General features: G+C 36.9%; 1 protein-coding gene across 8 annotated transcripts in view; it reads right to left on the minus strand.

Moving 5' to 3' along the window:
- The window catches only part of LOC120425234 (uncharacterized), a 91,106-nt gene that overhangs the window by 42,353 nt on the left and 21,109 nt on the right, over nucleotides 1–27,644 (minus strand). For all 8 annotated transcript variants that reach the window (XM_039589671.2, XM_039589670.2, XM_039589664.2 and 5 more), the window contains exons 3-4: nucleotides 11,950–12,093; nucleotides 318–479 (exon numbers count right to left, since the gene is read on the minus strand). In XM_039589671.2, coding sequence (XP_039445605.1) covers nucleotides 318–479; nucleotides 11,950–12,093 — 306 coding nt within the window. The remainder of the gene's footprint in view (nucleotides 1–317; nucleotides 480–11,949; nucleotides 12,094–27,644) is intronic.

Consider the following 27,644-nt stretch of genomic DNA (forward strand, 5'->3'; position numbering starts at 1 on the left):
GGCGCAAAGCATTTTGCGGATCTGTAAACAAAAATTTTAACAATTTTCCCTGCCAAATTAATGTTGTCATATGCCGAATAAAAATTTTAATGCTTTAAAATGCTTATCGATTACTAATTTCCACAACCAAATCTGAATTTCTAGACCAAAATTTGATATGTTTTCAATTTCGGGAATTCCCGGGACAAAATATGAAAAATCCCGGGATTCGGGAATTCCCGGTTTTGGAAAAATCCCGGGATTTTTGTCCCGGGAATTCCCGGGATGGACGCACTAAAAAAAACCCCTATTTGATGCAATACACCGGATATACTCACCTTGTGTGCAGAAGACACGTTTGGTTGGCTTTGAGTAGCTAACGGAGTGGAAACCGGGCCCACACTGACAGATGGCGTTGTGCCGGATCTGGACACAGAGGGCGTGCTCGTCGTTGTAGATGCAGGTCTGATCGTGGAAACATTGATCGCCCAACTTTTTGGCTGCTCTTCCGGCGATGGGTAGGTGTGTTGTCGTTGGATTCACCGGAAATGGTTGCCGTGGATGCGCCGGAGATGAAAGATGCACAGAACAAAAGAAAAGCATTGAGTTAGAAAGTGCTGTCAAACGGAAAGATGGCACACAATGGCAACTGGCAATCGCACAAAAACAAGCACACACCCACACACATAAACTCACACGCACTTGTGACTATCGGAAAAGACGGATTTGTCCTTTGTTACGCATATTGTGCTGCTTCCGGGAAGTCGAAATAAAGGCACCTTGTCCTCGTTTCGTATGTATTCTGGGAAAATTGAAGCAGCATTGATACAGCGCACAGGGCATACAGCTTCATGTTGCCTAGAGATTTTTTTTCAGGAAATCTAATCAAAACTTCTGGAAAAAGTTTGATGTACAATTTCGCGGAGCAATATCTTGCCGGATTTTGTAATACAGGAGTATCGTTAACAATACTAATATTTGTAGATCTTCAATTAATTTTTCAATTAATGTTAAACTTTTTCCTAGTTGACTGACTTTTCAACAACAACCTCGAAATTTCAAAATTGCTCTCAAATATTGAATCTTAATTGGAAAGAATAACTTTTTTACTTGTTTATGTGACTGAGACAATGTTTTGAAACATGTGATTTTTGAAGAATTCTGCGGTGGTTTTATATTTGACATACATTCCCGGAGGCCCCGGAATTGTAAGTTAAAAAAGTATGCAGTTATTTATTGTTATGACCCGTTCCTAAACACAGCAAATTGTTGTTTTGTTTTGCTTCACAATTTTTATAAATTGTAATTTATTGTAAATTGATATAATCCAGAAATTATTCGTCTGAATTATAATATAAAAAATGATCTTGAAGCATTTTAAAAATATTTCCAGTAAAAAAAATCTGTGCTGGCGCGTGGACAATCACGACCACGTGGTTTATGGCCCCCCTGTCGTAAAATTTCCCGTGCGTCCCTAAAGATGTTTAAATCAATGTTAGCATTTCATATTGACACCACGAATCGTTTTTGGAAGTATCTTTAAGGAGAATGCCGTAACTTACGAAGTCGAGTTCAGAAATTGCTTTAAGTTGAACAGAAGAAATTGCCTAAGAACTGACGTCCCGTTTCACCTTAAGGGCCTTTTCAAATGTTACGGTTACATTAACAGTTATCGTCAAAAAATCGACTCCATTTTATTTAATAAAATATTTCCAGAAAAGGTCAAGATAGGTCCTGGCGTCAATAGGTTAAAAATCAAATTTTTAACAAATAACGGTTTTAAAATGGCGTATATTAAAAACGGTACACAATTTAAAATTTCATGTAAGGTGTTTTTTGATTGCAAAACTTTAACATCTTAACATAAATTCAAAAATGTGTTTCACTTTATTTCAGTTTTTGAAAAAAATTCGATTTTTGAGAAATTGGCAACACTGCCAAATGAACTTCGACCAATTTTTGTTTTAGCTCCAAATATGCCATTTGATGACATCTATTACATATTTTTTCTGAGAATTCTTTAGTAATATTTACAAATTTGCCGAAGACACCAATTTTATCAGAAAATCCGATCTCAAGATACAGATAACTAAGAGATAAGATACAAGGTTTTACATTTTTGAAAAGCATTTTTGACAAATTTGCATGAGAACTTGTATGGATGAACTTGGGTGATGAATAGAGAAAATGCGTAACGTGATTTTTGAATGATCCCACTTTGCTTACATCTACAAAGTAGGAGGCTGTTCAAGCAGAAGCATGACATTTTTCTTACTGGTAAATGAGCTGTTTTATAATCAGTGGTATATGTTTTATTTTGTCTATTATTTTTTTTACTTTTATGCTGTAAAATTGTGTGTGTTTTCAAATTTCGATCGGTTAGAAAATGTTTTTCTTTTTTATGGGTGACTACGAACTGCGGCGAGAGTGTCATTCTGCGTTGTCGCAGATAAATTCTTTGGCTAATTTTGGAATTCTGCAGCTCTTCCTTGTCCAGCGAAAAAAAAAAAATGCTAATTCTAGCAAAACGGATTCAACAAACAGATAACGTTTTCACTAAACAAGTAGGTTTTTCAACGATTAACTCAGCTTCTGGATGGATATAGCCGCATCGACTGCATAAATAACTTCAATTCATAATTATAAAAAATGACGATCTCGCCTTAAACTTTCTTAAGATTTATTGACTTCAACTCCAGCATGGCCCCCATAAAGTTTGAGCCAAATCAAAAACTACAAATAAAATCCATTTTTGGTTTTGGTACACAGAAAAAAAAAAAGTTGAATTTTGGAATGTTGAAAATTTGGTAGATTGAATATTATCTCTTTTGTGAGTAATATTACATACAAAATGTGTAAAAATGCAAACCTGATGAATATTCATCAAAAACTGATGGAAATTCATCGTTTTCTGGGTTAAAATTAATCTTTTTTTGCCACAAAATCTGTCACCATTTCCTGATGAATATTACCATCATTTTTTCTCTGTGTAGAGAATTGCTCTTTTATAAAATTCGCGGCTCAAAACTGTTATAAGCACCCAATTGTATGGCTAATTTAAAATAAAAAAGGTAGTTTTGATCAAAATAAAGATTAAAAAAAAAAAAAAAAAAATCATCTTCGGGACTGGCAACACCAGCCAGCAACAGTCAACTGTTCGGAGCTCCTCAAACTTTTCGATTTTTTCGCCGTAATTAACAGTGTTTACCCGCGAGTTTGCTGCTCCAGCATGCCAAGGGCCGGCCGTGGCCGTGGCAGTTCGAGTGCGGCCTCGAAAAACCCACGAAGTTCATCTACCGGCAGAGTGCAGAAAGGTAAACATACCAACGCCGCATCGACCGCCATCGCGCACGGGAGCGTGCCCGGTGACGTCACCGATCCTTCTTTTTTACACGTGTCATACCGTCCACGTGAGTCCCCAGTACGGACGAGACAATCGACCCGGGCATCCGGAAGTACTTCCGACCAGCAGCAGCAGCAGCAGTCCACCAGCACTACGACAACAACCACTTCCAACGTTCCCACCAGCAACGAATTTGAGATGCTGAGTGGAGAAGAAAACAACACCGCCAGTGACAGCAGCAGTGCTGGCGACGACGATGACGATGATGAACTTGCGCGCAAGCAAGGAAAGCAGAAAAAGTGTAACTCTCCGAAGGAACGACGACCACCTCCAATTTTTGTTTTGGATACGTTGGCGGACGATGTTGACGAGTTGCTTGAGGGACTCCAATATTGTCTCAAAATTAGCAAAACTTCTGTGCAAGTGATTACGCATAAAAAACAGAATTTCGACTTGGTAGTGAAGAAGTTGAAGTTGCGAAACTTCAAATTCTTCACATTTGACCCAGCAGAGAAGGTCCCAGTGAAGATCGTCCTTCAGGGATATCCGGACCGCCCGATCTCCGACCTGGAAGAACACCTGTCGGGCGTCAAGGTCAAGCCTCGAGAGGTTAAGGTGCTCTCGAAATCGACAACGGTGACAGGTACGTACACATTGTACCTCCTGTACTTCGATCGTGGGTCGGTCAAAATCCAGGACCTACGGCAGATCAAAGCACTGGACGGCTTCTTCGTGACGTGGCGATTCTACACGAAGAATCCGACCGACGCAGCGCAATGCAACCGCTGCCAAAAATTCGGACACGGTTCAAGAAACTGTAATCTTCCGCCCCGGTGCGTTAAGTGCGGTGAGACCCACTTCACCGAAAGGTGCAATCTTCCGCGGAAAGACCAGCTGGGGGAAAACGCCCAGCAGCACAAAGCGCGCGTCAAGTGCGCGAACTGTGGTGGAAACCACACGGCGAATTTCCGTGGCTGTGCCGCGCGGAAAAAGTACTTCGAGGAGCAGGACAAGAAGAAGAAAGCGCCAGCGTCCCGCCAACCTCCAAAGACTTCGAGCACGAACGCTGCAGCAGCTGGCGGCGGAGCGGTTCCATCGACCAACCCAGCGTTCCCTCCCGGTTGGGGAGGTTCGTACGCTAGAGTAGCCGCTTCTGGGAGCGGTACTTCACCGGGACAAGCAGACGTTACCGGAGATGATCTCTTCACGCTTCCCGAGTTTTTCGCTCTTGCATCTGCTCACGCGCTTTCGTGCCTGCCGGAACAAGGCAGAACAATTCCAAGCTCTGAGTGAGCTTATGATGAAGTATATCTACAACGGATAAGCTGCCTTGTGCAGCGAAGTTTTTCGACGTCAAAAGACAAAACAAACTGTGATCTAGTTTTAAGCTTTTCTATCTCTATCCTTTTCCTTAGCAAATTTAGAAGGTTTTTTATTTGCCTTCTGTTGGCAAATCCATTGTTAGAATATCCAATTACATCAAAATGAACTATAGTACAAATCATAGTTGAAAGGTACTCCAAAACTCTATTAGGTTATAAGAATTACGAAATTGTGAATTGATTATTTACTAATAAAAACTAATTGAATTGAATTGAATAAAGATTAAAAAATGCTTAAGCCTTTCTGATCACTCAAGGAATACAAAAACATTTTTTAAATGCTAAATTCTCTTTTTTTTTTTGAGACACCAGATCAAATCATTTTTTGGAACTCATTCGTGACACAGATGAAAAATATACTCAAAGTTTAATTTAAAGTGAAAAAAAACCTGCTGTCAAAAATAGCACTCAATAATTGCTTTATGGCATCATTATTATACCTATAATAAACTTCCCTCACATGCAATCAAAACTGTTGCCAGCCGGGCTTGCATGTGGTGGCACCGGGCCGTCTAATTTATTTCCAATATAATTGCACGAACCGCTGAAAAATTTAATCCATTTAATTTGAAACGTTCACAAAGGTGCTGTGCAGCCGGTGCAAAATATAAGCTGCCTCTTTTTTCTCTCTCGCTGCCTGTTAGTTGAAAGCTCACACGTGTGTCCAACAGATAAATTCACCACCCAACCGCCGACACGCCGGCCAAATAGCATATTCTAGTAGGTACTGGTGGTTACCGCGCGCGCACACACACACACACACACACACAAAGTTCCGTGCCACGTGGCCCAGTTTTCCGGTGTTGGCGCTCGGAAAAGTGCCATATCAAGGCTGCGGATTATTTGAGGCGATTTTTTTCGTTATTTTTTTTTGCTTCCTTTCTCACGCTCCTCTGCAGCTGCTGCTGCGTTTTGCTTCATTTTCAAAGTCACGGACTAAATCGCGACAGAACTAGAAGCACCACAACCGGCTACCATTTGACGAAAATACAATTTGGAACGCGGCCAAAATGGATTGCCCCAGCGCGGAACACGGACGCACGGAAGGGCTCTCGGCTAGCACCGTTGTGCTGAGGACGGTCGCATTGAGGGTGGCATGGGGTTGGATGGATCGTTGCTTTACTGCATCGAAAATTATCTGCACGTAAAAACGAGCATAATTGAATCCATAAATTACCATATAAACTTTAAAAATGCAACTATTATTGTAAGCAATCTAATGAGCAATTCTCGCCTTTTTCCCGCACATCAAATTTTGATCGTTATTTTTGATTTGAATGAAACTTTGTCCAAGCATTTCCTACGTCAAAGGGACTCAATATGCATCATAAGTTTAGCAAAATATTTTCATTGAAAAGAACAGCCTACTTTATTACAGTTTCATTTTTGATATTGAATCGAACCATTAGTGGCCAATATTATGTCACATTGTAAAAAACTAAGTTTTCATTTTTTTTTTGTTTAAAAAGGCTGCTTCTAAGCAGCCAGCTGTCCAATTAAAAAAGTTCGTGGTAAAACATTGTTATTATTATTTTTAACTTGTCAGTACCTTTAACATTGCCGTAGACATCAAATCGATCAGAAACATTATTTCTCAAGATTCAGCTTTTTATTTACGTACCCACTTCATGTAAGGCGTCATCCATAAAGTATGTAACGCTCTAGGGGGGAGGGGGTTTCTGAGAAAGTGTGACATTGCGTGTTATACATATAGGGAAAACGTGACAGACGGGGGAGGGGGGGGTTAATTTTGGCTGATTTTAGCGTGACGTACTTTATGGATGAAGCCTAACCTGGCGTCAAAAATGTGTGGACAGACTAATGATGCAAAATGCAAAGTTTCATCAAACTCAAAAAAAAAAAAAAAAAAAACATCGAAAAAAAATTGCGAAAGTCTAAGTCTGGTTTAGGGTACGTTTTAATGTTGAGGAAATAATTCAGTATGTTTTTCTTCATTTTTAACGATACTTTAAATTTAACAAAAAAAATATTTTGAATGGCAAAGGTTACCAAAAAGCAAACAACTTCGGACATTTATATGGACTTTTGCCAAACAGTCATCAGAGTTAAGATCCTCTGAAAATATTTGACAACTTGAAAGTCAGAAATTCAGGTGTACATTTAATTTGGCAGGTGTATTTTTATTAAAATAAGAAACACAAAAACCATTTTTTTAATCTAAAGCTATCAAATAAATTACATCTAAATATTCGAGAATATCTATAAGATAATAGTATAAGTAAATATACATTTTTAAAACTTATGTTCTTTTTTCCTTGCCTAATATCAAAATGTTTTAATTTGTTCATGATCGAATTAGGAAAATGTACTGCATCTTTAGAATCTTTGGACAACTTTCCACTTACAAATGATTTTTTTTAAGTGCGATGTTAAATTGCTATTGAAACATAATTAAAATATATCTTCAAATAAAACGGATATTTAAGTAGAAAAAAATCGCACCGAATTTTGAAATTTTAAAATTATGCGATAATATTTGACTAAAAAAAATATGGAAAAGAATGGAAATATTATTTATTAAAATTTTGCTTTGGTGTCAGTTTTTTTAATTAACCCTCAAATTATGGATTTTGTTAAACCTAAAAAAAAATTATCCAAACTGTATATAAAAGCTACCTACACAGAAAAAAAATTATGGTAATAAATATTCATCAGGAAATGGTGACAGATTTGGTGGAAAAAAAATGATTAATTTTACCCCAGAAAATGATGAATTTTCATCAGTTTTTGATGAATATTCATCAGATTCACTCAAAAAAAGAGGTAATATTCAACCTACCAAATTTTCAACATTCCAAAATTCAACTTTTTTTTCTGTGTAGCTACACAGTTAAAAAAATCTGTGTAAAATCGCATCTAAAAGCATGCACATCACCTTTGTGAGTAAAAGCATGTAATATTGTATGAGAAAACGTGTACACAAAAAGCATTTACGCAGAATTTTTTTTTACTTTGTACACACTTAAAATATATGAATATTACATTTAACGGAATTCTCAATCTGATGTAAAAAATAATAATGTACATGAGATAATGACGTGAATTTACATTCTTTTTGACGCGAAATTGTCAAAATTTCTATTGGAAATCTGAAGCACAACTTTTGATGTGATGATAAATAATTTTGACCTAATTTTAAATTATATTTGATGCACATAACTGGAGCATGTTTTAAGATGTAACTTTACATCTAACTTAATGTAATGTCACGCGTTTTATTTCTTACACGTCTGAAGGTGAAACGTCAAAACGTCAGCCACGAGGTCGTCCATGTGTTTTTCACTCAGGGGCTCAAAAAATGCTTGAATCTGCTACTAAAAGGCCGAGACGGCATAATGAAATCGCTGACAAAGGTAAGTTTTATTGTTTGCGGTCAAATCTTGATGAAATTGCAGATGGTGTGCTTATTTTTCTTCAGGGTTTTAATCCGGAAGAGCTGTCGTGGCGGAACCAAAAATGGGACGTTCTCAGCAGCCTATCCAAAAGAGCAGCTTAAGGGGTTACATACATGTAAATCGAATAAAATGTAAAAGGTTGGTTTGGGCACACACTTAAACTTTTTTTGAATTCTATTTTAAGAGCATTAAAATACATATTTTCAACTATTATCAAAATAAATTTGAAGATATTTGGTTGTATCATTGCCGAGATATAGCCATTTTAAGTTAGCAGTTTCAAAAAACGGGTGCCACGATATCTCAACACTGCTTTGACCAAATCGGCTCAAATTTTTGGTGAAGCCTCGTTAAACCGGTCCTGTGTGCATGACGAAGCCCGATTTTCAAAAAGTTTGTTTGAAAAAAAGTTAAAAATATTTTTATGTTTTTCATATAAAAAATCGCCAGTTTTAGATTTTTTTATTTTTTTAAAAAGCAAAATTTCAAAATCGAGCTTCGTCATGCACACCGAATATGTCTTGGGAGTCTTCACCCCAAATTTCAGCCAATTTGGTCCATCCCATCACGAGATATCGTGGCACCCGTAAAACAACTCGGTGTTCAGAGAAAAACGCTCACAAAGTTCGACAGTTCGCTTTGCGCATGGCAAAATTTTGGACGTAAATCGTCTCTTACTCAATTTTAACATGAAATATCTTCATGAAACTTTCAGAAGCGATTAATAATCATCTTTTTAGTGGATTTATTAAATTTACCGAAATATGAATTTTTTGATTTTCTACATGTATGTAACCCCTTAAAAAGCGGCTGGGGCCAAAAAATTTGAAAGTTTTCGCTGTGACGGAATCCAATTGGGTTTGGTGAAGTGGAATGAGTAGTCAGGAAGAGTCAGTGTTTTTCTATAAAAAGTGATTTGGTGCTTTGTGAAATGTGAATATGTTGAAGTGCAGGCTTATCAATGACAATAAAACTGTTGAAAACAATTAATTTTGATTCATTTCTAGATCACTGTTATAAAAAATTATATTATCCGGAACAAACATCCGATACGTGTAAAATTACACGGTCACGGCACGATTGATGTAACGTGTAATTGACAAAACAGCAAAGCAATTCACTTTAACGACCCCCGGGTCTTTTGTGGGCTCTGTTGCAAGTTTCTAGGCGTCCGAAGGTTATGTATGGTGAGTCACCCAAAACCTCTTTTACACAATTGACAATCTGATGTAATTTTAGGTATTTTTTGACTCTCCAGATATGTGTATCATATTAGACGGAATATTACACGATTGTTTCGTAGTGTGAACGTGAACATTTTGGATCCAAATCGGTTGAATTATATTTGATAAATAAATTGAATGAACTATCAATGTCACCCTAGTTACTGAATTAAAAAGTAAGATAAATCGGTTTAAATAATTAATATTTTGATTAAGAGTTTAAAAAATTCAATTTTATCAGAAGCCACAATTTCTGATGAGGTGCGAATCAATAAAAAAATGCGTATAACCCGAAATTTACAAAAGGCCCACAATTTATTTAAATATACATCAATTCCATTTGATCTACACCGTGCTAGGGTGGTCCCAAAATAGTAAAAACCACATTTTTCATATCCTAACTCCACCCCATTGGTGATAAGATGGTCTTTTAATAACGAAATTTTTGGTACTCAAACATGTATAGGTCATCGCTGAAATTTTGTAGTCATAGCAGTTTCAGTGGATAAAGTTGATTTTTTTCCGTTTTCGTAATTTTCCCGATTTTGCGTGCGGCGTGCCGGACATCCCAGTTTTGATTTTCAAAAAATCATTTCTTGGAATCCTGTAAATGAACACCTGCCATTTCTGGGTACACTCCCCCCGGCGGTTGGTCGCTTTTTCGTTTATCACTTTTTTAGTTGGTTGGTTGGTCAAAATCAAACTAAAAACTAACCTAATCCACCTATGTGGTTGATGCCTTCCTCACTATTTACCAAAAATGGGTAATATGAGTGGTTTGGACACACATTTCAGCTTTGTTTAGTTCCAGAAAAAAACACAGATATAACTTATGTGGTAATAACTCGAGAGAGGGTTGCCAGATCTTCAATGTTTTGGACTCATTGGAAAGGCCTTTCAATTGACTAACCAACGATGGGTCGGATGATGGATCCGGACATAGTTTACGTAAATTTCTGTGAGATCCGGCATCAAAAAAGTACATAAATATCACTTAAGTGGTCATAGCTCGAGGCATGCTTGCAAGATCTTCAATAATTTTGACTCATTGGAAAGGCCTTTCAATTACCTAACCAACGATGGGTCGGATGATGGATCCGGACATCGTTTACGTGCATATAATTGAGATCCGGATATTTGCGAAAACACGTTTTTATACATAACTTTTGAACTACTTATCGAAACTTCAAACAATTCAATAGCGATGTATGGGACCTTAAACCAAGTCGAATGCAACTGGTTGGATCAAAATCGGTTCAGCCAGTGCTGAGAAAACTCAGTGAGAATTTTGGTCACATACATACATACACACACATACACACACACATACACACACACATACACACACACAGACATTTGTTCAGTTTTCGATTCTGAGTCGATATGTATACATGAAGGTGGGTCTAGGAGCTTTCAATAAATAGTTCATTTTCAGAGCACCTCAGTGAGGAAGGCAAAAGTGACGAACTGTCACTTATTAACCGGCGCTCACGCACACTATCAAAACAAACGTTTGATAGTGTGTGTGAACTCCGTGTAAAAGGGATGTCAAACTAAAAAGTGACCCCGTTTGTTTGACATCAGTTGGTGTCAAACCATCGGGGTTTGAGTGAGTGATAAAAATATTTTCGAACACTTGCTCTTTGGTCTAGACACCAACAAAACAGCATTTTAAAGTTTCTTTCAACCTTTTTTAATGTTGGACTAGATTTTTTGGTCTTTAGAGTATTTTTTCTAGAAAGACCACCTTGCATTTGCGTCCAAAAAAACTAAAATCGGTTGAAGTTATGATTTTTTGAAAATTATGGTTTTTGCTAAAAATATCAAAAATAGCAATTTTTAGGACCATCCTAAAACGGTGTAGGTCACCCTAAAGGTCAAATAATTTAAAAAACGGGCTGATTACTCGCTAATTATTTTGGCCAAGGAACCCCCAGAAAAATTTTGAGCCCGATCGGAGAACTTTTTTTTCGGTTCCGGCTCTTTTCAAATGAAATTGCTGTTTACAGTGATTTCTCGTCAAATCAGCAGTGATTTGGCTAAAATTTGTATGTTTTTGACAATTTTCTAAAAATCATATCTCCGGAACTAATTTCAGATCCCCGCAATATTTTTTTATAGCCAGAAAAAATGACCCCCTGCTCCACATATTGAATTTCTAAAAAAGTGTCCATGTGAATTATGGTTGCGCAAGAAAAACAATTTTTCAAATGATATTTTACAACAGTCAACTTTACCCCACTCGTTTGATTAAAGTGTTTCGCAAAACATAAATCTATTCCCCACGATGGCTTTATTATTGTTGGCTAGTGGGTGGCAATCCAAATCCTCAGCTAAAAAGCTATGTTTAACGTATTTTTGGTTTTGCACCTCGCTCACCTTTGCGCGACCTCTTACCACTCCGTCTCCAGGTGTTAGTTGTTGGCACACTGTTAGGCCCCACCCTATCACTCTCACCCTCCCACACCAATCCAAACTCTCTCACACGCACACGAAAACCAGAAAATGTGTGGCTCATCGACCCGCCGGGTGACCACCACACCCCACAACCCTAATAGTGGTGGGAATGGTGCTGGTGGCGGACCTTTTTCGCGCAATACACTTACGCTTGGCACATCCTTTTAGTAATCCTAACAGCACGACGTAATCCTTCTCGCAGCTGCACACGTTCGTCGACGGGTCGCAGTACACGTGGTGCAGCTTGGGGTGACACGTGAACTCGCACGGCGCCCCCACGTACATTCCTTTCGCTGGAAAAATAAAGAGAGAGAGAGAAGGAAGAGAAGGAAAATGAAAAATGCATAAGACGAAGCAAGTCAGGGAAAAATCAGGAAATGAACGATGGAAAAATCAATCAATCAGCCTGAAAATTGGTGCCAGCCTTGACACTTTGGCGTGTTTTATTGCAGGGCAGTTCTCTGGAGACTCGGTAAATCAGCAAGGCTTAACTTAAATTAGTTTGGTATGACTTGATGAAATAATTAGGATTTTTTTGGAAAATACTGGAAGAAATGTTACCTCTTTTATGATGTAATATTACCTCAGTTTAGACTGAAAATGTGACAATATAACGGAAAACAGATAAATTTTATATATTTCTAGTGGGACCATCCATAAACCACGTGGACACTTTAGGGGGGGGGGGGGGTATGGCGATTGTCCACGATCCATACAAAAAAGATTTTTTTTTGTATGGACAGTTGTCCACGAGGGAGGGGGGTTACAGATTCCCAAAAAAGTGTCCACGTGGTTTATGGATGGTCCCATTGATAAAATTCCTCTTTTTTTTCTAACGACATAAAAGATGTACTCATTTCCCAGATTTAAAATCACCATGTTTTTTTTTACTATGTGTTCATTCTTGTTTAAGTATTTTATTGATAAAACAGACTTTCCTTTGGTATATTTGACTTCTTTGTTGCAAAGTGAAGTTTGTAAAGAAGTTTACATTTTATCGCAAGTCGCTTTTTGACGCTTTTTGACGAGCACGCAATGTAAGCAATAACAAACACGTTTTGTTTGGCTGACCACATTGTCATGAAGTTTGGATGAATTTGGTTAGTGGAGTCCCGAGTTATAATTAAAAATGTTTACGGTAGTTGGGCTTGCACGTATGTCAAAAGCGTTCTGACCTGAAATCCCTATGGCCGATTGTCGCACTTACATTGTTTTCAGGGTGTGTCAAGATAACACGACAAGATTGAAACTTCTCTCATATTAAGAGTGATAACAAGGCGTGGAGTTTTATCGGTTTTCATTGAATATCTCAGGATTGAAATCGAATATTGGGGATTTGTGGAGGTCAACAGGTGGAGCAATGTGAACAAGACGAAATGACGTTCTTTACTCAATTTGTCCCAAAAAGCACGTGCTACAAGATAGCACGACAACGGCAAATTCAGACTTGTTCTCATTTCCCAAAGACCTGCCATATTTTCCGACCAGAGGTACTTTGTTGCAAAGCTCACAAACACCTACGAACACAAAAAGACGACAGCAGCTGCGGCGTTCGTTTTTTTTCCCGCGCGTACACGCCTTCATGTAACGCCACAGCCGGAAAGCAATAAAATGCAACTGGAGTGGATTTAAATTTTATGGCCATTTTTATAGCTGTTTCCGGATGCTGATGGGATTCAACACTGACGGAAGAATCAATAGAGGTGAGTGAGTTGTTAGTGGTGGCGGTGACGGTGTTGTGGGTGTGAGAGTACAATCCACGTCGCCCAGCAAAGCACCACGGTGGCTTCCCTGGACGGTTGCCAGAGGGTTGGGATAGTGTCGTGTCCGTGATTATGTAGTTTATTATCGTAATTTATTAGTGGTTTTTGGCTTGGGACGAGAAGTGATGGGGTGGATAACTTTTGGAAATGATCACAATTTTGCTTGTTTATGTTGGCGATTGATTTGAGCTGAATTATCCCTGGGATTAAGGCATATGCTTTTTTGTTTACGACTGTATTTTGCTTTTATAGTTTTTTGCTTTTTTTCCTTCCTCACTGAGGTAAGGCTTGATGTTTGGGCTCACTTAAAAATATTTTGAACTTTTATAAAATTACAATGTTCAGCACCGCAAAATAAAAAATCTCGCAAAAATAAAATTTTCGTCCATACTTAGAAATCTTGGAAATTAATGATTGCAAAATAGCTGGATAGGTGTATAATGCATTTTAATGCACTTTTTGCATTCAAATTTTGATACCGTGGCCTGTAATTTCATTTTTTTAACCTTTTTTATTACCCCTCCCCCCCCTCGACTTTGATCAGAGTTGAGGGACACAAAACATCAAAAATATTTGCAACGGCCTTAACTCCATATAAAATATTAAAAATAGTTTAAAAACCGCTGCTAGTTTCCGTTACTGTTCACAGTTAAAAAAAAATCATGCCAATATTACTCCTGGGAATGAGTACATCTTTTCTGACAGAAAAGTTGTGTAATTTTCTTTCTAAAAATGACTTAGTTAACAACTTTTCCAGTTTTTTCAGTCTTAATAAAAAAAATCAATTTATTCGCTCTACAGCATTGCCTTGGCGTTCTCGATTACGAGATTCCTACTCGAAATTATAATAAATTATAATTGCCTTGGCATTCTCGATCCGAGATTCCTACTCGAAACCCCGGGACTCAAACTGACGACCTTTGGATTGTAAGTCCAACTGCCTTCCAGCGACTCCACCGAGGCAGGCCCCAGGGATACGACTCCTACACCTGGACTGTGCTAACGGCCTAACCTCTAGGTTAGACCGGGGCCAACATTTACTTCTCCGTCCGGGACCGTCTGGGATCAAACCCAAGCCGACTGGGTGAGAGGCAACCACGCATACCCCTACACCACGGTTCCCGACAGTCTTAATAGAATACACAGTAAAAAATTGTGTATTTTTGGAGGGTGTGTAATTGGAAGGTTAAATATTGCCTTATACACCGAAAAAGAGGTTGTTTTAGTACATGGGCCATTCCATCTAAAGCGGAACAGCATTTGAAAATTACCATCTCCGATCCTGCTCAAAATTGGCAGGGCTGTTGATGCTATCAAAACATGCAAGAATCCCGAATTTCATCCAAATCGGGCCACCTCCTCCATATTTGTACCTCCCCAAAAAATCGAATTTTTGGCGATTTTTGAGCGAACCTCCTAGTTTCAAACGGCGAAGAACCACAAATCATAGAAGTTCGGTTTTAGACTCAATTTCAAAGGAATTAAAATCATATTCATTTCTGTCGATAAGTGATTCTTATGTAAAATTGGCCGGAGAATACGATGATGAGGTCAAATAAAAAAATAAGTTGGGGTGTTTTGAGATACGACCATTCAAAGTTCTCAATTGCGCAATACAGGTAGAAAAAAAATAAATCAATCAAAATTTTGATCTCGGAAATGGATTCCACGTCCAGTTTTCTTCAAAATTGAGTCTAAGACCGAACCTCTAAGATTTGTGGCTCCAAAATCGCCATAAAATCGTTTTTTTTGGGGAGGTACAAAAATGGAGGGGGTGGTTCGATTTGGATGAAATTCGGGATTCTCGCATGTTTTGATAGTATCAACAGCCCTGCCAAATTTGAGCAGGATCGGAGAGGGTAATTTTCAAATTTGCACTTTTTCGTGCACAGTTGAGATGGAATGAATTTTTTTTCATTTTTAAATTAGATATTTGCTGTATGTTGCAAGGTAATTTATTAGTATGTATCATCACCATCAGTTATCAGAATACACGTAAAAGATTTTTTCAAAGATTTTTTTAACATTTTGATCAGTTTGTCGAAGTTTGCACTTCTAAGACGCAATTGTGTGCTCTTTAGCAAGTCTACACAGAAAAAAAAATCATGGTAATATTAAATCTGGAAAGAGGTACATCTTTTATGTCAGAAAAAAATGTGTAATTTTACCTCTGAAAATGTGTAATTTTACCACTTTTCAGTTGTAATGTCGCTCTTTTAGTCTAAATTGAGGTAAAATTACATCACTAAGAAGAGCAGTTTTCTCAAACGAATAACTGGTGTTTGTTGCTAAAATAAAGAAAAAAAAATAACAACGCCGAATTTCATTAAGACAAAATTTCCACATTTTGGCAATTTACGAGCCACAACAAATGTGCACACAATTAAGAAAAAGTGTAAATTTGGAAGGTGTAAAGAAAAAAAAGTTTTAAAATAACCTTTTTTATGATGTAATATTACAGGGGTGCCCAACCTTTTGCCTCTGCGGGCCAGATCTGATTTTCTAAAGCAGAGGCGGGCCGGAACTAATGTGGTGAAAGTAAAAAACAGTAAACATTTTTTTTATAAAATTAATTATAATAGGTTAATTTAAGAAAACAATCACATAAACAAGTGTTGCAAACAAGATTCAAATCATTTGTTTTGAAGAAAGAAATACAAAGATTACTTTCAAATATGTGTTTATTGGATTTACTTTTATTTTGTTTTCGACAAAATTGTATTGTAATTGTTTTTGTCGATTGAAATTGAATTCCCTGACATTATTACCTTAAAAAAATATCAAAATTTCGTCGCTGCAAGTTTTATTCAACTTTGAAACATCAAATAGAAAAGATAAAATTTATTAAAACGAAATTTGAGTTCAAATCTACTCTACGAAAAAAAAATTTGCGTTGTTGTGCACCTTTATTCAAATATTTTACAAAACATTTCATTTTTTTTAAGACAGGAAATTTAAATAAAGTGTATATAAATATATATCTGATTCGGCATTCTTCAAATTTATTCAAATAATTTCTTTAGATTGTTTTTTCAGTTTTTTTTTTTTAATATTTTCAGTGATCTTTATCTTCGATATGATTAATTTGCCTTTTTTAAGCTTTTTCCTGGCAAAACTTTATCATTGAAAAGCTGCTCTGAAAAAAAAAATAATCAAAATCCATTCAAAAAACTTTAATAAGTATTTCTGATAAATAACATCAATATTAAAATGATAAGATTAATTCAAACATAAAGAATGATAAGATGTGAAATAAAATCATTTCAAAAAATACAAAGGCATAATCCTAACAAACGTTGAATTAGCAACATTGTATGTCAAAAGCATAACAAACAAATAAATGTTTTGTTATAATATCTGGAAAATTGATCTCAAGATATTTTATTTATTTAGACACTCAATTTATTTATTGAATATTTTTTGGAGGGCCGGTCATAGAACTATTTGAAAAGCCGTCGCGGGCCGGATGAAATGGCTTCACGGGCCGAATCCGCCCCGCGGGTCGGACGTTGGGCATGCTTGGTGTAAAATGTGAAGGTGTGATATTACCTTTTTTATGTTGTAATGTTGTCCTCAATTTAGAGAGTATAGAGGTAAAATTACACATTTTTTCTGACATAAAGATGTAACCATTCCCAGATTTAATATTACCTTGATTTTTTTTAATTGAGTACTGTCACAAATTTCCAACATATCAACATAAACAATATTGCAATGTAAAAATCAATTCCCAACATCGAGAAATGTGTTCATTAATTTTAGAACAGCTTATAATCTTATTCACGTTTATATCTGCACCATAATCTCATGAACTATGTACTCATGAATAAATTTAATCGTCGTTCATAAACCATGTTTCACGATCACATAAATCTTTTTTTTCTGTTTGTTGCTTTACCATGTTTTATTTGGAACTTATTTTCAATCGCCAAAAAAAAAAGTTAGCTAACATTATTTTGCCGATAAATTATAAACATTTTAAATGATGGTATTTTTTCCCAATGTCATCCTGCTGCCGACGTCTGCAATCTGGGCATGTGTTCACGCTGGACAAAACTACATCCGGACCGGACAGCAGTTCCAGAAAGACGCTCATTTAAAATCCTATTTCGTTGGCAATTAGTTCCGACCTAGTTTATCGCTTGCACTCAAGCAATCCGCAAATTAAACACACAGCGGTCAGTTGCACGAGGCGACCCAGGGCTGGAAATAGTTGGTTGAACAATTTTTCTTCCAATTTAATTGTGGTAGATATCACTTAGTTGAGTAACTAATGGGTTTCCTGGCTTTTTTGGGGTTTAAAAAAAGTGAAAGCAGTTTTTCGATTTTAATTTCACCACTAATTCCAGCCATCCGGTGTTTACCAACGCTGGCTTAAATTACACAAACTATACAGGATTACGGCAAAAAATAGCCGTCAGTCACGATAGTCGCGTTTCGTCGACAGTAATTTAGCAATAGCAAACGGCTAAAAGTGGATTTGCCTCAGGGGTGCAAAGACGAAGAGGAAGAACTTTTATTTTTTCGCAGAGTTCATTCAGAAGTAAAAATAAACCGGGCGGCCCCCCAATTTTAAGGGTGGCACAACATCGCCATCCTTCACGTCATTGTCGCTTTGTGTGATGGTTCCCCTGGGGGAGGCGCAGGGAGGACGGGAGAAAAAGTTTTTCCGGTGTTGGTTTCCGTTTTCTGCAGCGTTCTATGAAGTTTTTCCTTTATCGCCAATGCTAGTGGCACAGCGCTTCTGGGCAAGTTTTTTTTTCATAAATTCTTGACAAAATAAGTTTCCTCCGAGGGACTGCCACACTGAAAATTTTAGCCAACTTCCGATCGAATCCACCAAACTTTGGGCGCAAATTGCTGCACGCTTAATTCTTTGAACATATAAAGGATCAAATTTTCCTCTCAGATTTTGCGTTGACTTTCAGATTTTCTGATCGGAGCAAAGTTTTCGAACTGTTTTCCAAGTAGAAGCACTCGTTAGTACCGAGAACGAGGTCATGCTAGTTCAGCGCGAGTTTAAACTTTGTATCTTGTTGAAGTCATCGTTCTTTCATTTGCATATTTTAATGACCTATCTTCGAGGGGATTAATTTCAAAAGACAGTTTGTGAAAAAGCTATCTTTGTGCTGTTTTGAACACTCATCACTTTATAATTGCTGAAATTCACAGTTGTCTGATTTTTAATTTTGAGTTGATCATGTTGACAACTGAACAGTACACCAAATCGACGTTGTCGTGCTATCTTGTCGCACGTCGCTTTTTGACATTCTGAGAAAAACGCGTTTCAATGTTTGATCTTGAATCAACTACAGCACGTAATGTAAATAATAACAAACACGTTTTGTTTGGTTGCATTTTGTTGCCAGAGTGCCGAGTTATAATTACAGTTGCTTACGATAGTCGGTCACGTACGTATGTCAAACGCGTTCTGACTAAAATCCCTTTGGCCAGTTGTCGCACTTACAATTTTTAGGCTGTGTCAAAAGAGAGAACGATCAGATTGAAACATTTTCCATATGAAGAATGACAACAATGCAAAGAATTTTTCAGTATTTATTTAATATCTCAGAATTATTGAAATCAAATTTTGGAGATCTATGAAGGTCAAAAGGTGAGGCATTGAGGGCTGCACAAAATAACTCAATTTGGCCTAACATCGTGAGGCAAGATAGCACGACAACGCCGAATTACCATTTTTTATTAGGGTTTTTGACATTTTTTTTATGATCTATCGACTGATTTATCGACCGACAGCAAATTTTAACTTTTTTTTATCAAGATGCTGAAGATTAAAGAAACATTGGCCCTTGAAATCCACAAATTCGGAACAATTTATATTTACAATTGTAAACAAACTTTGGTTCTCCCCAAGAGCGCTTATTTTATACCAGATAAAATGATTAGTTCATGCGCTAGAAAACCATGATACTCAAGCTTTATTTTGCTTTTAAGGTTTGTATGTTTTTTGGTGAAATTATCAGATTATCTTTTCTTAATAGAAAAATCTTTTCGAAAAAAATATTTTGAAAATGTTGGAATCTAGAATAATTTTTGAAAAGGCGTAATAATTATTGGCTTTTTGGAATGTCAGTCTGAATTCCAATTGAAAATAATCGAAAAGATCATAAAATTTCAAAAATGTTTTATTTTTCAACATTAAAAATTGGACCATTGGAACTTTTAAATGTGGGAATGTTTGGATGAGACTTAAAATAATTTCAATTTTTTGTATCTTATTCTTTTATTCATTTTATTTCCGCAGCCAGAGGTCCAATCTTCCTTGGATTTTTTTTGAAATTTTCTAAATTAAAAAAAACATTCTAGTGATTGCGAATTGTTTACACCATTTTGGAAAATCGGAAAATGGGATTTTTTCTGTAAAAATAATGTGGCTATATTTTGAAAACAGTGCAAAAATTTTAAAGTAGGGGAATCGCATCTAATACCAGCTTGCCTCTAATGTTGCCATATCAGCACTTTGACGTACAATTACAGCTCATAAAATGCGTTTTCAACTGAAATCGGGTGATCATTAGGAAGGGAAATCAATAAAGTGAGCAAGCAAGTCCTATAAACAGTTTTCCAAAATAAGTTGTTTAAATAGTGAAAATCAGCAAGTTGGAGTTAGGAGCGACTGTTTACCCTGCCAAACGTACGACGATTTCCCCTGAATACTTTTCGATTGCAAATTTGATTGTCTATTTAAAACTGAAATAAAAAAAATTCTTTATATTTTTTCAAAAACTGTTTTTTTCGATAATTCATAACAACATTTTTGGCTACCTATTTTTTAAATGTGGAATAAAAAAGAACACAAATATCGCTTAAGTAGTCAAAATTTAAGACAGGGTTGCCAAATTTTCAATGTTTTGGACTTGTTTGAAAGGTCTTTTTATCACCTGCAGGATTATAGCCTTACCACAGGTAAAAAGGGGAAAAGTTCATATAGGGGAAATTCTCGTAAGTATTGATAGAAACTTGTTTGTTCCTATTAAGCAATTTATCACTCGATTTCAGTTTAAAACGCTTTTAATAAGCTGTAATTGAATGTCAAAATGCTGATATGGCAACATTAGAGGCGCGCTGGAATTAAATGCTGTTTCTCTAGTTTTTTTAATTTTTGTTTTCAAAGCCTATTTTTTTTCGAATAGTCCTCATCAATACCTACAACTTTGCCCGAGACACCGAATCGATCAGAAAATTCCTTCAAAAGTTTTCGTTTTTATGTACGTACCAGCTGCTAAAATTGTGTTGAGCCTTGCATGGGCAAATCAAAGACACAAAATGGCTTCAGGAAAGGAACCCACAAAGTTTGAACAAAAAATATTAATAACATCCATTTCCATTTTTTTTTTTGAAGAATTTTGTTTTCAATTGATTATTTATTTTTCGCCATTTATTTCAATTTTGAGATACGTTAATTCGCTCTCTTATCAAATTTATGCTTTGATTTGACAGCTAGTTGCAAATAGTAATTGTGCATAGTTGTCTGTCAATTTGACACAATTTGTATTCCATGACATCAAGTGCATAATAAATCAGTATGTAAATCGAGTGCCATTCCCAAGCTCAAGCTCGTATGACTAACGAGAATCAGGCCCCAGAAACGAACCAAGCCAATATTCTACGAAACAATCAATTTGCGCAAACCTGGCCGGCGATTACGTCGTTCAACAGATAAGCATGACGAACTGCCTGCTGGCCAGGATTTCTTGAATGCTCCGTCGACTGGCAACAAGATAAGGGGGGAGGGGAGAGAGAGCCTTCCGACTAATTGCTGCCACCGTCGACCGGAACACAGCAGGTGATACGTTATCGACCTGAAGTGACGCTCTCGAGTTGCATCCAACGTGACGACGTCTAATGACCTGACGCAGAGTACATTGTGTGTGTCTGTCACCACACACACCGAGAAGGAGTCATTTATTTTGTCCTGATATAACCAGCAGGTGCTCAATTTGGATGTGGTCCTTAGTGTAAGGTGGGGCAAAGCCGAACCCCAAATCATCACTACTTTATCTTAAGTAGATGGCACCCTAATGGGTGCTTCAGAGAAAAGGTCTTTTCCAAAGATTGGTTTCAACGACGGCTTGAGATGCCGTGCGCTGGGATAATAGCGACGAGCGAGGGATAACTTGGGCTTTCACTTCTTTTTTTGTTGTCGTGGAAAGCTGAACCGTAAAAAGGCCGGGAAGTCACCCTGGGTTGCTGTGGAACGAGCATCTTTGGGTGTGGCTTATGAGTTCGGACAATTGACTTCACACAATCATCGAATTAAAGGTCATACTATAGTCATCATCTTGTTAGTATTTTTTGAAAAATGAAAAAGATTGTTTTTTCTCGAATCCATGAACTGGGGAACTGTACAGATCCAGGCATTTCAAGCTTCTTACATAAACGTTAGTGAGGCATTACATTGTGATACAAGGATATGCTGTCAAACATGGGAGCAATGTTTTCCCAAGTTTTGATTGTCTACACAAGTAAGAACATATCGTCAAAAACTTCCTTCTTGTTTGCAGCAACTTCAACATTGCCACCGTTCAGCTGCGATGATTGACAGCCATAATATTTCAATAATACTGCAACTGTCAGTCAATACATTCTGCAACATTCCGCCACCCACGTGGCCCACTCACTCCTCGTCACGAAACTTAGGTGCCCAAGCTCTAATCGATATGGACTTCTTTTTTTTTTTTGTTTGCTCCACTTCTCTTCTCCCCCGAACCCAAGCAGTGTTTGTCCAATGCAAATATCCCACTCTAGAGAGTAACACCCCGCACCAAACAGAAAATCTCATTCATAACCATATAGCCAAAGTTAGGGGGCCGCCGCCCCACTCAATGAACGTTTAAATATGTATCAATTGTGAGTCGATTGTTTCAACTATGAATGGCAGCGAAGAATGCCCGCGCGCCCACCCACGCTCACTCACTTGTTGTTTTAGGTAGGTATCGGATGTAGGAACAAGCTACTCGGTGCTGGATATGGATGTGGAATTCAGAAGGGGGGCCCACACAAAAAAAAAACGATAGCATCGCAAGTGATTGATGATTTCTGGGCTGCCGAATCGGACGCAACGTGGCCCTGCCAACGTCAAAATGGGGATCCTTTTCAAAAGTGTATTTATAGATCGTCAGTGTCGTCGTCTTTTCGATAAGAAAGGCAGCTTTTGTTGTTAGTGCATATCGATCCAAATATGCAGCAGTGGTTTTTGTTCACGTCGTTTGCAGACTTTATGACGTTGTTAGGGGATTAGTTATACTTGATTGAACTGTAGAACTGAAGACTGTAGGGCAGATTGTTTGGTTTTCGTGAGCAAAATTTACTAATTTAGAAATGTGCATACATGATGTGATTTTAAGGTCAAGGTTACAACAGTTATGGGAAAATGTCAATGAAATTTTACATCATCATTTACATTACTCAAAATTCAATTGACTGGTGTTCGGGATTTAACCAGATTTCGTGAAATTTTCAATTTAAAGAAGCACATCCACCCACAGACAACAGACGTTTGGGCTCGATTCTTTACTTGTGTAAATCATTGCTACAGATTTTTTAGTTGTGGCAATCCGTTTGTGGCGCTGCAGTCGCTTTGCCCTGACACATTGCCCACTGTCAAAATATCGCTTTCCGCCTACTGTCATTTTTCATTTTGTTGGTTTCCAACGTTTGTAATCGTTTGTTCTGGTTCTGGTGTTTGTGATCGCTTGCACTAGAAATCCGGTGGGGGAATCTGACGCGCCGGGGAGAACATTCAAGATTCATGCCTTTGGTATGGCGACGAGGGTTCGCCGGAAGTGGCGGCACTTGAAGGTGGGGTGGGTTTCGAGGGCGTTGTAGAGGTTGATGTCTTAAAGGTGAGCGTTGAAATGATCGTGGTAGCTGGTTTGTCGGTTCCGGAGATAATCTTCGGAATGCGGTCGTTTGGGGCAAAAACGTTTACGGGGTTGGCCATGATAATAGCTCTTGCTGACGGCGCCGATGACATCCAGACTTTACCGTGTCATACCTTGCTGTTTTTCCTTCTTCGACAATTCCGGATTGTTTGGTTTCTGGTTCGGAATCTTTTATCCTCCAAGAAACGCTTGCCCATCCTCCCGATTTCCACCGGGTCTTCCCTCCTTTTCGCTCACCTCTGTTGGTTTTGTTTATAAACACAACCAGCAAGAATTTTACAGCCTCAAGCGCGGCCTTGGTTGCTGTGTTTAAAAAAGCAACAGATTAGACTATTTTTTTAAATATCGATAATTAAATGAAAAAAAACTTCCATGTGCTCGTAAATCGTGTTAATTAATAATTAAAGTAGATTTACTATAGCATAAAAACATAATCTTTACCTTTTAATTTTTTTTTTTCGAAAAATTGAAATAATATATTTTTTAAACATTTCTGGGTGATGCATTTTCAAACACACCTTCTCAGAAAACCATTATGGCTGCTTTAGAGAGTGGCAATAGGCTAACAGATGGCGCTAGTAGATTAGCAGGATGCGGCAGCCATGTTTTTACACACGATTTTCAAAATATTTTGTTCTAGCCGCTACGTCTGTTGTCTGTGATCCACCGGAGCTTTTGACCCAAGATTTGTGTTACAGATATTTTAGTATCTTCAAAACTACGGGAACAATCGATGTATTTTTTTTATTCATTCCCTAAAGTACTGTCTACAAAATTATGATGATGCAATAGAAATGCGTTTTTGTAAAAAATAAAAAATCTGTGAAATTGTGCTAAATAATTCCATAAAATTAGCAAGATTTTTATGACTATTTTATCGATATTTTTTTGCAAGTTTTAAAGATTATATTTTATTATTTTTGTTGGTTTTTGAAAAGATGCTTTTTATATCAATTTCTGTGAATTCACACATTATTTAAACATGATCAATATTTAAATATATTTTTTATAGTTCCCAAAAATTTCACTGTACTTAGCTTTTTTAAATACTGGTAGTTCTCCGCCAACTCACACAGCAGTCGCCCAAACCCCTCTTTGATTGGCGTGAACCTTTGTCCTAAGGGGTAACTTGTGTCCCAGATCACGAATATCTCTGGCCTGACTGAACCGATTTGGTCTCATTCGAGTCGTCTTGGAGTACCACAAGACCCTAGTTAATATTATGAAGTTTAGAAAAGTATTTCAACTAAACATCGGAAGATAGTAAAAAGGGTGTTTTTTTGTAAGAATACCCATCATGCTATACATTTTTAGAAAGGTATTTGAAAGACCTTTCCAACGCGTCCAACACTTTGAATACCTGACAACCCTATCAAAAGTTATGAGCACTTTTGTGTTATTTATACACTTTTTTGATGCCGGATCTCAAACATTTGTATGAATAAGTTGTCCGGATCTATCATGCGACCTATGGTTGGATAGCTACAGCATAGCAGTTTGGAACGCGGTAGGATAAAATTCTCTTCAAAACTTCTTCAGGAGTTTGGAAGAGTACTTGAAGAGAGTTGTATCCTACCGCAGTCCAAACTGCTGTGCTGTAGCTATCTTGAAGAGCTCTTGTAGAACTCCTGGAAAAAAATGTTACTTGGCTTGTTTGAGGCCGGATCACAGATATTTTGATAAAAATAAGTGTGTAATTCTCCGTCAACTCACACAGCAGTTGCCCCGACCCCTCTTCGATTTGCGTGAAACTATGTCCTATGGGGTAACTTCTGTCCCTGATCACGAATCCGTGACGCCCGATTTTATGGCGTACTCAGAATTCAGAAAAAAAACGTATTTTTCATCGAAAATTAACCTAAAAAAGTTTTTAAAATTCTCCCGCTTTTTGTTACTTGACTGTAAAGTTTTTTGGAACATGTCATGGGAAATTTAATGTACTTTTCGAATCTTCATTGACCCAGAAGGGTCATTTTTTCATTTAGAACAAAATTTTTCATTTTAAAATTTCATGTTTTTTCTAACTTTGCAGGGTTATTTTTTAGAGTGTTACAATGTTCTACAAAGTTGTAGAGCAGACAATTACAAAAATTTTAATATATATAGACATAAGGGGTTTGCTTAAAAACATCGCGAGTTATTGCGATTTTACGAAAAAAAAAATTGAAAATGTTGGTCGTCGTTGATCATGGCCGTTCATGGTCACCCGCGACAGACACGAACGACGAAACAAAGAGAAACGCACAAAGTAACTTTTTCAAAACTTTTTTCGTAAGCAAACCTCTTATGTCTATAAATTAAAACACGAAATTTTAAAATGAAAAATTTTGTTCTAAATAAAAAAATGACCCTTTTGGGTCAATGAAGATTCAAAAAGTACATTAAATTTCCCTTTAAATGACATGTTCCAAAACAATTTTTCAGTCGAGTAACAGAAAATGGGAGAATTTTTAAACTTTTTTTAGTGTTTTTTTCGAAGGGGTCGTACCGCCCCTCCGTCACGATATATAAAAAAACGGACCTCGGATTCGTGATCAGGGACAAAAGTTACCCCTTAGGAAAAAGTTTCACGCAAATCGAAGAGGAGTCGGGGCAACTTTTCCCGATTTTGTGTGAGTTGGTAGAGAATTACCCAAGTGTTATTTATACACTTTTTTGAGGCTGTGTAGTGTGTAGAGGGTGACGAGCGGGAATTCCCGGGAAAAATTTCCCGGGAAATCGGCCATTTTTGGACCTCTCGATTCCCGGGAAATTTGCTCGAGACTCCCGGGAAATTTTATACTTACAAATATCAAACCAAATTCAATAATTCAATCAGAAAAATATTTGAAAAATTCGAAATGGTTAAGAACATTGGATGCTCAATATTCGATTTTTAAAATGGAATAATCCAATGCTTCTCTAATCTTCTTAGTGTAAAAGTGTAAATTTTAACTTTTAAAAATTCCAATAACTATAATTGAGAGTAACCAAAAATGTCGACCCCAAAATTTACCTTGAAACATTCTTAACAGTTACACACCAAGAATGAAATATTCTTTTTTTTAAGAAGGAAAACCTTTTCAAGATAAATCTTGTTTTATTTTTTATTCTAAGTAAGTCAATTTCGCTGTATCGAGGTAATTTCCTTTTTTGATGTCAATAAGTAATTTTGTGTTTTGCATATTAAATTATATTTTGAGAATAACAATCAGGCATTCTTTGTAAAGTTAGTGTCTGCTAATTCTGAACATTTACAGTTGATCTTAAGAAGGAAAAAATCAACTTAAATTGTGGTTTGGTTGAGCGTTTTAGCAGAATGCATTACTGTGAATACAAAGAGTTGTTCCTTTGAATTCCGCTACATATCAACTTAAAGTTTTTACTTTGTGTCGTTATTTATCATATTGCAAAAATACAATATTGCATAAATGGAAAATTATATATTAGTTATTTTTTTTACCTTCAAAAAATCTAATGACAAGTTCAACAACAAGTTCGGCAACTTTTGAAAAATCACTCAAGGCGAATGAAGATTCTTGAACATTTTGAACTGCAATTTTGAGTCCCCAAAAGGCTCAAGGAACGATTTTTTATTTGTAGATTGAGGTAAAAAATCAAAATGAAGAAATAGTTCCTCAAAACAACGAGGTTACTTAGTTTTACATTTCATTGGATTAGTATGAATTAATTGTATCTGAATTCATTAAAAAGAAACGTTTTTTTTTACTTTTATTTTTAAGTTATTGACACTATAGGCTAGTTAAAAAAATTCCCGGGTCCCGGGAATTCCCGGGAAATGGCAAAACTCAATTCTCGATTCCCGGGAAATTGAAAATCTCGAGAGTCGTCACCCTCTAGTCGCGGGTGACCGTAAACGACGACCAACTCATTCAAAACTTTTTTTTCGTAAAATCGCGATAACTCGTGATGTTTTTAAGCAAACCCCTTATTTTTATATATCAAAATTTGTTTAATTGTCTGCTGCTTTGTAGAAAAATGTTACACTCTAGAAAAATAACCCTGCAAGTTAGAAATAACACGAAATTAAAAGGTTTTTTCAAAAATATCAATTTTTGAGACATTTTGGCATGTCGGCCCCGGCAAAATCAAATGGCGTCTCGAGCGTATCTGTATCGAGCTTCAGGGATTTTTTTTTTTCATAAAATTATTTTTATTAGGTCCTGATGTTGTCCT

Source organism: Culex pipiens, chromosome 3 (assembly GCF_016801865.2).
Source record: "Culex pipiens pallens isolate TS chromosome 3, TS_CPP_V2, whole genome shotgun sequence".
Lineage (NCBI taxonomy): Eukaryota > Metazoa > Arthropoda > Insecta > Diptera > Culicidae > Culex > Culex pipiens.